The 16,162-nt window shown below is 37.0% G+C and overlaps 2 protein-coding genes across 10 annotated transcripts in view; both read right to left on the reverse strand.

Annotated features, from left to right (window-relative positions):
• Nucleotides 1–16,162, reverse strand: part of LOC113109049 (immunoglobulin superfamily member 2-like) — a 72,461-nt gene that overhangs the window by 38,988 nt on the left and 17,311 nt on the right. The window lies entirely within an intron of this gene.
• The window catches only part of LOC113109051 (uncharacterized protein DDB_G0290685-like), a 67,221-nt gene that overhangs the window by 26,300 nt on the left and 24,759 nt on the right, over nucleotides 1–16,162 (reverse strand). For 6 of the 9 annotated variants that reach the window (XM_026272577.1, XM_026272575.1, XM_026272573.1 and 3 more), the window contains 2 exons: nucleotides 720–2,123; nucleotides 66–296 (listed from right to left, as the gene is read on the reverse strand). In XM_026272577.1, coding sequence (XP_026128362.1) covers nucleotides 66–296; nucleotides 720–2,123 — 1,635 coding nt within the window. Of the gene's footprint in view, nucleotides 1–65; nucleotides 297–719; nucleotides 2,124–3,328; nucleotides 3,764–3,872; nucleotides 3,912–4,040; nucleotides 4,149–4,233; nucleotides 4,480–4,940; nucleotides 5,232–5,914; nucleotides 6,197–16,162 lie in introns of those variants that run through there. The other 3 variants (XM_026272580.1, XM_026272578.1, XM_026272581.1) reach the window with 3 other exon arrangements.

Genomic DNA, 16,162 nt, shown 5'->3' on the forward strand with positions numbered 1-16,162 from the left:
TTACTACTGTAGTGATTTCTCTAAAAGGTTTTGTTTCTCTGTATAAACATAATCTGTATTTTTACCTGCGTGTAGTATGCCAGTCACCTCGTGGTTTTCCTTTTCAGTTTTCTCTTCATCCTCCCTTTCCGGCCTCTGGTCATCCTCATTAATAGATAGGCTCTTGTTCTGCTGCTCTGTTGACTGTTCACCATTTTCATTTTGGCTGCTCTTCTCATTTTTGTGTAGTTGTTCTTCTACATTTCCTGTGTCCACTGTAATTCTTCCTGTCACAGCAGACTGTGGACTCAAAATCTCTATGTTTGAAAAGAAAAAGAAAAATGACAGTGTGTGTTTCTGTTACCAAGCTCCAAAAAGGCACAAAAAAGCACCATAAAATCACAATGAAAGTACGATAAGTTGTCTGTAGTTGTCTATACATCTCGTGTTTAATTCAGTCTCATGATTGCTTGGTGTGATAAACAAGAGTGAAATTTAAAAAGTTTTTCACTGAAAATTTTTCACTTCAAAATGCTACAATCTCAATCAAATATGGCTCTTCTTGACGAATGACATCAGGCTGGACACACAGGACATCATTAAACATCACTTACGTCAAAACTGATGTCTAGTAGCAAATTTAACTTGAGATTGTCAGTGTACAATATTTAGGTCTATTAGTTGATTGAAATACAAAGCAAGCAAAGTTTTGTTTTTCTAGAAAAGTTTGTAATCTGTACCTTTGTTCGTGTTGGCTATTTCTTTGTTTTCCTCTTCCTTCTCTTTTTTCACTTTAAGTGCCCGGTCTTCCTCATTTTTATGTGTATCTTCAGTGGCCTGCTCTCCTAGTTTCTGAGTCGGATCCTCATGTCCCTTCTCTTCATCTTCACTTTTACTTTTATCTGCATTTTTATTTTCCTGATCCCCCAGATTCTGAGACGGATCCACATGTTCCTTCCCTTCATTGTCACTATTCTTTTTATTTTCCTGATCCCCCAGATTCTGAGACGGATCCACATGTTCCTTCCCTTCATTGTCACTATTCTTTTTATTTTCCTGATCCCCCAGATTCTGAGACGGATCCACATGTTCCTTCCCTTCATTGTCACTATTCTTTTTTTCTGCATTTTCATTTTCCTGATCCCCCAGATTCTGAGACGGATCCACATGTTCCTTCCCTTCATTGTCACTATTCTTTTCATTTTCCTGATCCCCCAGATTCTGAGACGGATCCACATGTTCCTTCCCTTCATTGTCACTATTCTTTTTATTTTCCTGATCCCCCAGATTCTGAGACGGATCCACATGTTCCTTCCCTTCATTGTCACTATTATTTTCATTTTCCTGATCCCCCAGATTCTGAGACGGATCCACATGTTCCTTCCCTTCATTGTCACTATTCTTTTCATTTTCCTGATCCCCCAGATTCTGAGACGGATCCACATGTTCCTTCCCTTCATTGTCACTATTCTTTTTATTTTCCTGATCCCCCAGATTCTGAGACGGATCCACATGTTCCTTCCCTTCATTGTCACTATTATTTTTATTTTCCTGATCCCCCAGATTCTGAGACGGATCCACATGTTCCTTCCCTTCATTGTCACTATTCTTTTTATTTTCCTGATCCCCCAGATTCTGAGACGGATCCACATGTTCCTTCCCTTCATTGTCACTATTCTTTTTTTCTGCATTTTCATTTTCCTGATCCCCCAGATTCTGAGATGGATCCACATGTTCCTTCCCTTCATTGTCACTATTCTTTTTTTCTGCATTTTCATTTTCCTGATCCCCCAGATTCTGAGACGGATCCACATGTTCCTTCCCTTCATTGTCACTATTCTTTTTATTTTCCTGATCCCCCAGATTCTGAGACGGATCCACATGTTCCTTCTCTTCATCTTCACTATTATTTTTATCTGCATTTTTATATTCCTGGTCTCCTAGATCCTCAGTCGGCTTCTCAGGTTTCTTCTCTTCATCTTCACTATTATTTTTCAGTATCTGACATTTTTTCTCCATTTCTTCTTGGGTTTGTAAGCATTTCTGGATCTCTATTTCGGTGTCTGTTTTATCAGCTTTGCTGTTAGCACTTTCTTCATCTGCATTTTTACTGTTTTTTCGATGTTTTTCTAGTTCTCCTTCAGCTGTGATTATAAATGAAAAGCACAGTCAGGAATTGGTCACTTGTTGCAAAGTCCTGCCTATTTAAATAACTCATACAATTCTCAAATAATAAAACAATAAATAAATGCAAATAAATGCAAATTATACAGTATGAACATATTGTTTGGTGTATTCCAGCTTCCAGGTGAAACCAAAAATTAAATGCTCAGAGCCCTAGATGTTTGCGCTTTGAAATCAATGTCTTATGGTTCGTTCAAGTCCTCCTGGGAAGTTCGTACGCACGAGGTGGGAAGTCGTGCTTATAACGGCATGTGCGTTCAAGTCACTTTTGTCGGAGCAAGATGGCGTGTACTTTCTCTTAATTAAAAACACAAAAATACAGCAATGTTCTTTAACTCTTGTTCTAGAAAATTAAGAACAAAGAAATGTGCATTAGGTATACTTTTTTTAATGTTTTAAATTATTTTATGAAGCCTCTGCCAACTTTATTGTTACAATATGCATTGTTATTTTATAACGCCATCATATTATTAGTCGTCGATTGACTTACTGCTCTGTAAATAGAAAAGCCTGACAATATCACAGCTAAATACCTTTAAGTATTTTATATTCCGCCATGTTAATCACTGACACGCCCCCAACTCGTACAGATCGGGGCTTAAAGAAAATCCCGAGCTCCCCACTGGTATTTACGATGTTGTGGTGGCGTTCATGCGCATTCAACTCGGAAATATGTTCTAAATATGATGACTTGAACGCACCAATAGCTATCTCTTAATCTTCAACTGAAGCAGATCATGAACAAAATGTAATGTGGTATAACTTACTTTAACAAAAATAATAAAATTCATAAGATATTAAAAGATATAAAAGACGAAACATTAATTTTAAAACAATTCCAAAGTGAATACAAACTCTTCCCTTACGAAAGGCAAATATATTTACCAATATATTTCTTAAAATATATATTGTGATATATTGTAATATATTATTTTCCCTTTTTATTTTCTAATATATTAATATATTTGAATACATTTAATAATATATTGATGATACATATATTATATAATATATGGCAAAATATACAAATGATTGCCGCTTTCAATATATTGGAAAAAATAAATATATATAAGAATATATGCCTAATATATTACATGATATTTTCCAATATACTGCAATATATTTTTGTTTCATAAGGGTTAATCCACCATTTTCCAGATTTTACCTGATTTCAGATTGTCTGTCTCTTTGTTTTCCTCTTTCTTCTCTTTTTTCTCTTCGGGTATCTGGTTTTCCTCATTTTTATCTGCATCTTCATTGTCCTGCTCTCCTAGTGTCTCAGGTGTCTTCTTTTCATCTTCACTCTTATTTTCCAGTACCTGACTTTTCTCCTTTTCTTCTTGGGTTTCTAAGAATTTCTGGCTCTCTACTTCTGAGTCTGTTTTTTCAGCTTCGCTGTTAGCGCTTTCTTCTGCTTCATCTGCATTTCCACTGTTTTCCATATTTTTGTCAAGTTCTCCATTTGTATTAGCTGTGTTGTCTTTGTTTTTTCCTGTTATAGCAGATTGTGGACTTTTCTTCAAAAGTTTTTGTCCTTCATGAGTTTCATCTTCATTCTCCAATTCACTTTCCTGATCAAATTTTTTATCAGCAATAGATTCTTTTGGAGCAGTAAGTAAAATACAAAAAAAATATATATATATTTCATTATATAAATGCTCATGCTCTATTAATTCCCTTATATACATTTTCAAACATTCTTATGCTACCTTTTCCACGTTCCACTGTATCTAGTTCAGGCTTCCTTACTTCTCGTGCATGTACATGACAAAAAGAAAATTATGTTAATCTATGCACTATAATCTTTGCGAGACATGGGAGTCAACTAAAGATGCGTTTTGATGGTGATATGTTGAATATGTTTTCATGGCACTTACACTGTGGTCTTTTACGTCTGTATAAGTAAAATGCCAGCGCAGCAAGCAGAATAATGAGAAGCAATATGACTATTAAGACTGGAACAAGCACAGCAGGGTTTGCTCTGCCTGCAAACAAAACCATTAAAGAAACAGTTTACAGCATCTAGCATCAAACTCTCAAGGTATTGTGTTGAATGATTTACTAGCTCACCTGTGGCACAGTCTTGCAGATTAAAGTCTGTGGTCCTGCTTCCAGCTTTACTCTTCACAGTGCAGGTATAGACTGAGTTAAGGTTTTCCTCCTGTTCATTAACAACAAGTGTTGGCCCTGGCTGTTTTACATCAGATCCACTCCATTCATAGCTCGGCTGAGTCTGGGATTCCACTGAACAGGACAGTTTTTTCACATTTGAAGTCTCGTCCACTTCACAGGTTACCAGAGGCTCTGGCAGAGCATCTTAGACACAGAAGCAGGCAGATATTTAGTGATAACCAGCTGATATTTTGTCATTTTGAGATTATCAATCAACATTTAAAATTTACAAAACAAAAATGACCTTTTCAGTGACTAATGTACTTTCTGTGTTGTAAAATTTTTTACTGTGAACTGAAATTAAAATGAAATAAATTCATCTAATTTACACTACTCTCATTTCATTCCTCTTTCATACTAGAAACTAAAAAAACCCATCAGTTGGCAATTAGATACAAGATACAACACCTAAACTTTATGGATGCCACTGTAAAGTAGGTCTAAGTGCATGCTGTTCATGTTTTCTCCAATTTGTACTGAAAATCATTGTTAAAGGAAGTCAAACAGTTAAACCTGATATATACTGCCAATTCACAATAATCCACTTTAGGAGGCTACTAGGCACAAATCTGCACATAATCATCTGAGATATATAGATGGCTTACCCAAAACTGTCAAAGTATGACTGGAGGTATGAACCTTCTTACTGATCACAATTTCAGACTTATATGTGCCACTGTCTTGGTTGTTAAGTTTTATTATTGTGAGCTGTCCTGTTTCAAAATCAAGTTCTACACGGTCTTTAAATGAGCCATATGTGTCCATCTGCTTCCCGTCATACTCCAGAACCTTGTTTCCATTATGTGTCCACATTATTTCTTCAGGTGTACCACGGATGACTGGATTTAGTGTGATTTTGTTTCCACTTTCGCCATATTCATCACAGAAAACTAAATCTAAAGAAGATGAAAAAATCCCATTAGTGAAACAACTCGGGCCATCTATCGCTAAAAGATAAATACAAAACTTTATATTATGATGAAAGATTATTAAGCGTGTTTAATAATATATAACGAAATACACTTGGACACAGTAATGTATTACTACTAAGTGACAATGATTGTCATTAATGTAATAAAAGCAATCTATACTGCATAACAATAAAAATATTGTTATACAATGTTTGTTATTGGTAAAATTAAATTGAATAATAACAAGGAACACACACACAACAGTTAATCCAGTTGTAAATAATCCAATTGTGCATTAAAGTACGTTATTGTACTTTACAGTATATGCACAAAAAAAGTACATAGTAGTTCAGTTTAAGTCCCTGATTTAAAGAGAGCAGAGTTTAGAGGCAACTACTCGTTCATCTTTTAATCTTGTTATTCTGGCTTCAACTATGCCTTAATGTTACTCTATTGTCTAAAACAATTCGAAACCAACTCCGGAATTCTTTAACTAGGCCTACGACTCAGTAAATAAATATTTCCGTGAATACCTGTCGTCGTTTCGACAAACCAGACACTTGCACCTGGCGGGTCTAAAATAGTATTTCCTTGTATTATAAGTTACTTCGTTTAAAAAGTTTCTACATGCTACGAGTTACTACATGTTTAAAAAAATTCGGACTTACCTTGATACAAACAGAAACATGTAAAATAAACCAAAAACATAACATCTGCCATCTTCACTCGATAGTGTTTCTTCTGTGCGGGAAGAGCTACTTAATGGCGATTTGAAAGTTAAAACACATTTGCTACATGAATCTCGACAGTCGAGGGTAAACAGGACGATAAAAACAGGCCAATTAAACATTTAAAAGTTGCCACAGTGTTCTGAAGCAGTGAAAAAAGAAAGTCAAAATCCCCGACGAAAGGTCTCGAGCAACCTTTGAAGTGGGCGGAGCCAGAAGGTGAACGCACCTTTATGAGTGCATCGATCAGTAACCAAACAGGCTCCTGTTCCTGCTGTGTTTCATACTGCTTCCATGGCGATATTCACACTAAAAGTGACTAGGAAAGGACACACACACACACACACACACACACACAAATGCATTATTAGCAAATTAAATAACAAATTTGTCAGATTGAGAACCTGCTGTTTGTTGGCCGTGGTTTGAAAAGGATATCTTCATTTTAAAATATAAAGTAGGCTATTATAAAATATTTTGAAATGTAAAAAAAAAAGGAATACATGTTTTATTTATTTATGTATTTGTTTATTTATTTATTCGTGGACTTTCTTTTGGGGCATTCAGCTGGTTATGGATACATGAGCCCTGTTCATTTGAGCTCTTAAGTGACGTGTACTTGAATTATATTGCACCCTATCTGGAGTTATACACTGCATATTGAAACCTTGGTATTGCATCATATATTTGCATTATATTTGTCTCTATCTTCATATTTCCTCCAGATGGCAGCATTGCATCGAAAGAATGGCAGCATCTCATGTTCAGCTGCTCTGGTTTTGGAAACCTAATTGTGCATATGCTAAATTTATTTGATTTATATATATATATATATATATATATATATATATATATATATATATATATATATATATATATATATATATATATATATATACTTTTTAATATTTTTAAGGGAATCTCTGCTGCTCATCAAGGCTGTATTTATACGATAAAAAATACAAGAAAAACAGTAATATTGCGAATATCAATATTCTAATATTGGTTTCCTATTTTAATACACTTTATAATAAATATCATTTATTTCGATGATGCATCGCTGAATTGTCAGCATCAAAATATAAATAATTTCGAACAGTAAAAGTCTTTACTATGACTTTTAAAGTTAACACATCCCTCCTGAATTTAAAAAGAAAGAATGTATCAGCTTTTGAATAGCATTAATAAATGCTTGTCTTTTTAAAGTTTAATTAATCAGACAATCCTAAAGAAAATATTACAGGTCCCAAAGAAAATGTGAAGCAACACAACAGTCTCCAGCTCTGATTATAAATCTGCTTATCAGAATGATTTCTGAAGGATCATGTGACACTAAAGACTGGAGTAATGATACTGAAAATCAAACTTTGATCACAGGAATAAATTATAGTTTAAAGTATATTAAAATAGAAAACTAATACAATAATATTTCACAAAACAAAATGTATTTCTGTATTTTTGATCAGATATAGCCTTGATGAGTAGAATAAACATCTTTTAGAAAAAATATAAATAATCTTACTGATCCCACATTTTTGACCGGCAGTGTTTGTATGTAAGGCAAGGCAAGGCAAGGCAAGTTTATTTACATAGCACATTTCGTACACAATGGTAATTCAAAGTGCTTTACATAAAAGAAAGTAAAATAATCATGAAGAAAAATAATAACAAAAATAAAACAAGTAATTTTAAAACTTTTAAAATGATTAAAACATTTAAAAACAATTAGAAAATGATTTTACATAAAAATAATAATAATAAAACAATAATAAAACATAAAACAGTGAAAATATAGTGCAATCAGTTCGGACATTGCACAGTGCTCATTCAACAAATGCACAGCTAAAAAGATGCGTTTTGAGATTTAAATGTGACTAGTGTTTTAGCACATCTGATCTCTTCTGGAAGCTGATTCCAACTGCGGACGGCATAGTAACTAAAGGCAGACTCCCCTTGTTTTGTGTGAACCCTTGGTATTTCTAACTGACTCGATCCTAGTGATCTGAGTGCTCTGTTAGGTTTATATTCAGGGAACATATCTGCAATATATTTCGGTCCTAGGTCATTTAGTGACTTATATACGAGTAAAAGGACTTTAAAATCAATCCTAAATATAACTGGTCAGAATCCTGGCAGCAGCGTTCTGGATGAGCTGCAGCTGTCTAATGGTCTTTTTGGGAAGGCCGGTGAGGAGCCCATTACAATAGTCCACCCTGCTGGTGATAAAGGCATGAACAAGTTTCTCCAAGTCTTGGCTGGAAACAAAACATCTAATTCTTGCGATGTTTTTTAAATGATAGTATGCTGATTTAGTTACTGCTTTGACATGACTACTGAAACTAAGGTCTGTCTCCAGAATCACACCAAGATTCCTGACTTGAGTTTTAGTTGTTTGACCCCTAGAGTCAAGGTATGCATTCACCTTGAACACTTCATCTTTGTTTCCAAATGCAATGACTTCAGTTTTTTCCTTGTTTAACTGAAGAAAGTTCTGGCACATCCAATTATTAATTTCTTCAATGCATTGGCATAGGGAGTCAATGGGGCTGTAGTCATTTGGAGATAAGGCTAGGTAAATCTGGGTATCTTCAGCATAGCTGTGATAGGCAATCTGGTTCTTTCTCATTATTTGACTTAGTGGAAGCATATACAGGCTAAACAAGAGCGGTGCAAGAATTGACCCTTGTGGGACTCCGCATGTCATGGACGTCCACTTAGACTTATGCTCTCCTAGACTCACATAATAGCCTCTCCCTTCTAAGTATGATCTGAACCATTTGAGTACCATCCCAGAAAGCCCGACCCAGTTTTCCAGTCTCTCTAGTAGTATGTTATGATCAACAGTGTCAAACGCAGCACTGAGATCTAGCAATACCAGCACCGATATTTTGCCAGAGTCACAATTTAAGCGAATATCATTTATTATCTTAATGAGTGCTGTCTCTGTGCTGTGATGTGGTCGGAAACCAGATTGAAAATTGTCCAGGTATCCATTTGAGTTTGAGTATTTGTTCAGCTGATTAAAAACTACCATTTCTATAATTTTGCCTATAAAAGGAAGATTAGATATTGGTCTAAAATTGCTCAAAATTGTGTTATCAAGATTGGTCTTTTTCAGGAGGGGCTTTACAACTGTTTGAAACTGAGTTTGGAAATGTCCCAGAAAGAAGTGAGGCATTCACCACTTCTAAAAGATCTGCTTTTTAGCAGTCAAGCACACTTTTGAAAAAAGATGTGGGAAGTGTGTCAAGACAACAGGTTGATGATTTTAGTTGCTGCACTATGTCTTCCAGAATTTTGCTATCAATTTTTTCAAAATTAGACATAGTATCTTTTTGATATTTTGGCTGAATCTGTCTGACCTCTGCATTACTTGAGGATGTGCTAATCGCCTTCCTGATATTTATGATCTTCTCAGAAAAGAAAGAAGCAAACTCATTGCATTTGCTGTCTGATAGCATATCAGTGGGAATCTGACTTGGGGGGTTTGTCAGTCTCTCAACAGTGGCAAAAAGAGTATGAGTGCTATTTAAGTTACTGTTTATAAGGTTTGAGAAGAAGTTCTGTCTAGCTGTGGCTAGTTTCACATTAAAAGCATGAAGGATGTCTTTATAGATGCTATGGTGTATTTCAAGTTTCGTCTTCCTCCACATCCGCTCGGCTTTTCTGCATTGTCTTTTCATAGTCTGAACTGCTGTTGATCTTCTCCAAACTGATTTCTGTCTGTTTGTTTTCTTACTGACTATTATTGGTGCAATATCATCAATAACATTCTTAACTTTTGAGTTGAAGGAATCAAGGAGAATATCAACAGAGTCTGCAGAAATGCTTGGTGTTAAAGATATAGCCTCCATAAATAGTACACTTGTGTTCTCGTTTATGCATCTCCTTCTGACAGAGACAGATCTAGATTCAGTGGTAGCAGAGATCAATATATCAAAGAAAATACAGAAGTGATCAGATAGTGCTATGTCCTTAATAACAATGGATGAAATGTTTAGATCCCTACTGATGATTAGATCCAGAGTGTGTCCACCTTTGTGTGTGTGTCCATGCACATGCTGAATCAGGTCAAAGGTGTTAAGAATCGTTATCATTTCTTTTGTAGTTTTGTTTTCTGCATTATCTATGTGAATATTAAAATCCCCTGCAATTGCAAAACAGTCAAACTCTGAGGAAATTATTGATAACATTTCTGTGACCTCTTCAACAAAGGCTGGAGAGTATTTTGGAGGCCTGTAAATAATAATAAACAGAATGCGTGGAGCACCTTTCAGCACAATTCCTAGATATTCGAAAGACAAGTACTGACCAAATGACACTTGTTTGCATTGATAGATATCTTTAAATAGAGCAGCTACACCCCCACCTCTCCTAACAGTCCTGCAAACACTCATGTAAGTGAAGTTAGGAGGGGCTGCTTCATTTAGGATTATTGCACTGCAGCTGTCTTCTAGCCATGTTTCATTTAGAAACATAAAATCCAGATTGTTTGTGGTTATAAAGTCATTAATTAGAAATGATTTATTTTTTAGTGAGCGAATGTTTAAAAGTTCTAGCTTGATGGCAGTGCTATGTGTCTTTACATCAATCTTAGTTTGATGCATAATAGGCCGCAGATTAGATGAGTTTGCCCTTCGGCTTGAGAAGGCCTTAGACTTTCTATCACGTGATAAAACTGAAATAGAGAAAGCTACAGGCACACTGGGTTCCCGCTTGTTCAGTAGGCATTTGTCAATGTTGCTGCTATTATAGCGGGGACCCGACACATATCACTGAGAGCTGCTATCCGTTGTTTTTGGTTCACCTTCAGCAGATAGAGGGTTTGGGCCCTGGCGTTGAGGCAGCGGTCGGAGAGCTCTCATAGGAACAGGGCCCACAGGCTTTGGTGGTTGGGGGGCCTGCCGTTTTTTTGTTGATATCTGCGGGCTAGCAGCGAATGAGTGGGAGAGTTTAGTCCCAACATACACCAATTCCTCCATTTTCTGTGAGAAGCACAGAAGTGGAGATGCTGGAGAGAGGGATAATGTGTCTGGTGATATGGGCTGTGTCTCTGGTGTTTCCGGTGGCTGTGATGTGTTGTCCTGGCTTCCCTGGCTGTTTTCCAGAAAGTCATCCTTGGGTGGTGAATCTTGTAGCTGTTTTGATACATCACAGTCAGTCTGTGAGGAGCTCTGTGGGCAGGGCTCAGCAGGGATAGTGTCTATCAGCAGTGATTGTTTTGGCTGCATGTTGTTATCAGTGTCCTTGTGGGATATGTTAACCACATGGGGAAGTCGTGGCCTAATGGTTAGAGGGTTGGACTCCCAATCGAAAGGTTGTGAGTTCTAGTCTCGGGCCGGACGGAATTGTGGGTGGCAGTAGTGCATGAACAGCTCTCTCTCCACCTTCAATACCATGACTTAGGTGCCCTAGAGCAGTGGTTTTCAACCTGTGGTCTGCACAGGTGGGCCGCCAATTATTTTCTGTTCATTTCCAGTCCATTCTAGGGCTGTGCGATTAAAAGAAAACATCCTAAAATCACGATTTGAGTGTGCGCATATGCCTAACTCCAGGTTCACACACTGTCTGTGATGCGCCTTTTTTCTGAGCCAATGTTGACGGATCAGAGCGTTCTCACTGCGGTAAAAGGCTAGAAATAAAAACGTGCGAAAATAATTCATGTCTAACACATGAGCATAGAGTGAATTTGTTAGTGAACAGGATGCAGTTTAAGTGAGAGGAGACACGTTTTAAGTGTGCACACTCTCTCCTCGCAAAGCAGCGTGTATCTATGCAAGCACGACCGGTTTTGTGACAGAGCAAAGGAAATCTGCTGTGAACAGAGAGATTCGCACTCGTGCATTATTTTAATGTGCTTTCGCGTTATATTTATGCGCTCTCACTGCTGACCGCATACACATACTGTATACACACTGCAAACACCTGAGGCACCGCTACAATTAATGAGCTCTATGAACAATGCAAGGCAAAAAAGAAAAAAAGTCCCTGTATACAGGATTTTTTTTTTTTTTTTTTTTTTGCCACAAGTCTATACATTTTTTTACATCTTCACTATAGTGATAATTTTGACTTATGTCTGTTCTAGAGATGTTACAACTTTTTGATAAAGCTCTGATTGGTTTTCTTTTGGAAATATGTTTCAAATTAATCCTGAATGCATTTATGACTGTAAAAGCACAATTGCAAAATTGATCAAAAAAATCGCGATAGTTTTTTTTTTTGTCCATATCGCACAGCCCTAGTTTATTCAATAAATATAGTTTAAAATCTAGCTTCTGAGTACTAAGTTATTAACCCAACAATAGCGGGGTCAGTTAATTTTTTTGAAGTGGGCTGCGCAAACATATGTGTTTGGTTGTGTGGGCCGCGAGTTGAAAAAGGTTGGGAACCACTGCCCTTGAGCAAGGCATCGAACCCCAAAATGCTACCCGGGTGCCGCAGCATAAATGGCTGCCCACTGCTCCGGGTGTGTGCTCACAGTGTGTGTGTGTGTGTGTTCACTGCTCTGTGTGTGTGAATTTCGGATGGTTTAAATGCAGAGCACAAATTCTGAGTATGGGTCACCATACTTGGCTGAATGTCACTTCACTTATCACTTACATGATGACTCGGACCCGGTGTGTGTGTGCTGAATGGATTGACACACTCTGCTGAAGGATGACGAAGGGAGAAGAAGATATTGTCCTTAAACACTCTTGCACCAAGTTTGTTTGGGTGGAGGGCATCCGGTTTAAACAATTGTCTATGGCCCCAGAAAAGATTGAAGTTGTCGATGAAATTTACTCCTTTTATATTACAAGATCTTTGTAGCCATGTGTTCAGCCCAAGCAACCGTGAAAACATATTTGTTCCCCTTGCTGGGAATGGTCCACTGATGAACGACTGAACTTTGAGTCTTTGAAGTGTTTCAAAGAGTTCAATGAAGTCCTTCTTAAGGAGTTCTGACTGCTCTTTCTGAATATCATTCTTCCCCACATGGATGATGATTCGATTTGCAGTTTTGTGCTTCATCAGAATGTTCTGAAGTTCCTTGTTCACATCAGAGACCGTTGCTTGAGGAAGACAGCATGTTGTTGTACTCCTGCTACGGATGTTTCTGATAACAGAGTCGCCCACTATCAGAGTCCTTGGCTCGGCTGCGCTCTGAGCTGAAAGCCGCTGTCTGCTCGTCCTTGAGCGCCTGTTAGTAGTGGTGTTTGCTGCTGGCTGATCAGATCCATATTTAAATACATTTGGGGATTCCTCACCCACATTTATTAATGCTTGAAATCTGTTTTCCAGATGTATAGGGGGTGGTATAGGGGGTGAAAATAGATCATATATATATATATATATATATGATTTAATTCTATAATCACCTCTGAATAGGTTAAATTAAACATATGCATAAAACCAGAGGGAAATGATAAGTGAATAAAAATGGTGTAGAAGCCCATTACCCTTGTTGTAAGCCTAAATTTGACATTAACTGTAAACCTCTCAAATATTTCTGATTTTATTGGTTGGACGAAATGTTGTTCCAGGACCAACAGGGATGTTAATTCAGGAACATGTTTTACTTGGTGAAATCATGTTCTCTCACCCCCACACACTCACAGAGATGCACATACAGGAACTTACACAGCTTCGAGCTTGTCATCTTAAAACAGAGCAGCTCAGAGACCTGAGTGAAAATGCTGCTAAACTTGACATCAGTTCTCTTCAGTTTAATCTTCATGTTCCCCCTTGGTAAGTTATTGTTAAGTTTTATAGCCTAAATGTCTTCCGCAATGCCACTTGTCTGATTACAGGCACATTTTCCTCTTAGTGAGTTATAAGTATAGCATACACCAAATTAAAATTTGTGTACATGGTTTTTTTCCTTTATATCAAATTTAAGTTTAATTTATCATTCTTCAACATTGTGGAACAGAAGCATAAACTTGTTTTCTGCATTTTAGATTACAGATAGTAGATTGTTGTAAAAAAAAATAGATTTCTTGCAAGTAAAATTAATTCAATTTAATATAATTTCATATTCCATATGAATAATTTTGTTATGTTTCTCATGTCAGACTGATGTGTAAAAGTGTTAACATTTCAGTCTTTTTTATTTTTATTTTTATTTATGTGTTAAATCTCATGTCAGCAATATTTACAGTACCCTTTACTGTGAGCTTGAAATGCAACACACGGGAACATTTTTTAACTGTATTACTGATACTTTGGATCCACTTTTCTTTAGGGTAAATTTGTCTCTTCATGTATCTACAAAGCTGCAGGTGATAAAGTTGTGATTTAATTTGATGATGCTGTAAGGACGAAAGAACCTGAGATACTTTGATCTCCTGAGAAACAGACAATACAAACATACACGGGCATCTTCGAGACACCCCACAGAGTGGAGGTGCAGGAGACCTCCTTCCCTTCTGGCCATTTGTTTCATTTTAAATCCCTTCACCCATTCTTCCTTCTACTCAGTCTGCTCAAAATTATTACATGAAGATGTCAACGCAAGTGAACTAACACTCATGTCTAGTATCATTGGAAATGTCTCTGTGCAACTGGTACAATGGTCTCAATCTTATAAAAGTAGACTAGAAGATAATACAGATCCGAAGAGTCAAGAGATATCTTGATTACTGTGATGGGAGTGCCCTTTCCTAGGGTCCTCCATGTAAATTACCCTTTATTCCCTTTGAGTTATTCCCTTTATTCCCTTTATTGGGACCTGAGTTAATGCAAATTAACTCCTTTCTGTCTCCATCTCGGGGGATGTTTGTCTTGGTCTGAAGTATTTAAAGGATTGCAGCAAAAGGATCAGGGCGATTTCTGTAGCCAGAAAGCCTGTAGTGTGTTGTGTGTCTCTTCACTTCATACTATGTATTTTCTAAGGTCAGGTATGCATATTTTACTTTTAGATTCATCTCTGAGAATTTGATGTTTTATAAGGATATGATTTGATATGTTTCAATTGGATATGTAATTGGCAGAACACATATTTTCCTGACTGATAATAAATTGTTACATTTGATTTTATTCTGTTTTCCTCTGTGATTATTGACTCTAGTAGATTACGTTGAATCCTTGTTAGCAACATGAGCACCCGAATGAACGTGCTAATATAAGAGTAGGAGTTAACTAGAATAATCAAATGTCAGAAGAATACTAATTAAAAAGATATACAACCAATTTGTATTTCAACCTAAATTCAAGGTCATACTAAAATGGGGTCAGATTAAATAATAAAATGGAGTCAGATTTGAGTTTGAATAACTGAATAACTTTACGGGCTGAAAGACCGAACATGCAAGAAACCTTCTTCCAGCACCGGATACCTTCCTTGGGCCGAGTGCCTGGATCTTACAATGCAAAATTACAAGAGGACAGTGAACTGAGATGGACACATAATAAAACGGGAATTTATTTGAATAAGGGCTCACAAGTTAGGGACAATGAGCTCAACATTGACCAAGATGGCTCTCTGATACTGGAGAACGTACAGAAAGATCAATCTGGAGAGTACAAGGGCGTCATCTATGATGCAGAAGGAAATTTAATAACAGAAACTGTGCAACAGCTCTGTGTTCTGGGTACAGCTTGTGTCCTGTCACTATTCAAACAAATATAATTTCTCTCCTCTTCATTTGTTCTGTAAGACCAAGTGTGTTCCTGTAATAAGACTTGTTCTTGTTGTGTGCATTTCAGAGCCAGTGGCTGAACCTATATGTAATAATAAAAACTCTATAACTACGGGAAGAAGGAGGCGGGAACCAGCGGACAATCAAAATGAAACTTTAATAATCAAAATAAACATAAAACAGCACATCAGCCCCTCACGGATGACTGATGCGCACAAATAAAAACCAAACACAACTAAAACCCAGGCCTGGTCCTCTCTCGTCCTTCTCTGTTGTCGCTCCAGTTTCATATCCTTCCATCTCCTCCGTGGGACTCGGTCGAGCAGGTGTCGCTCATCTCCAATCGCCCCACTCGTCACACTATAGTTTTGGTTGAATGTGAAGAAAACTGTGTAAGGCCTGGTTCACACGGGACGATTTTAAAATTGTCGGCAGATTTTCCAAACCTGAGAGACCCCACACACGGCGATAAAAAATCACGGGTCTAACAGTTTTGGTCGCTCCGTGTGTGGTGTGCAGCCACACGGCAATATCAACACATCACACACGAACCGATTTGACTCCC

Source organism: Carassius auratus, chromosome 9 (assembly GCF_003368295.1).
Source record: "Carassius auratus strain Wakin chromosome 9, ASM336829v1, whole genome shotgun sequence".
NCBI lineage: Eukaryota > Metazoa > Chordata > Actinopteri > Cypriniformes > Cyprinidae > Carassius > Carassius auratus.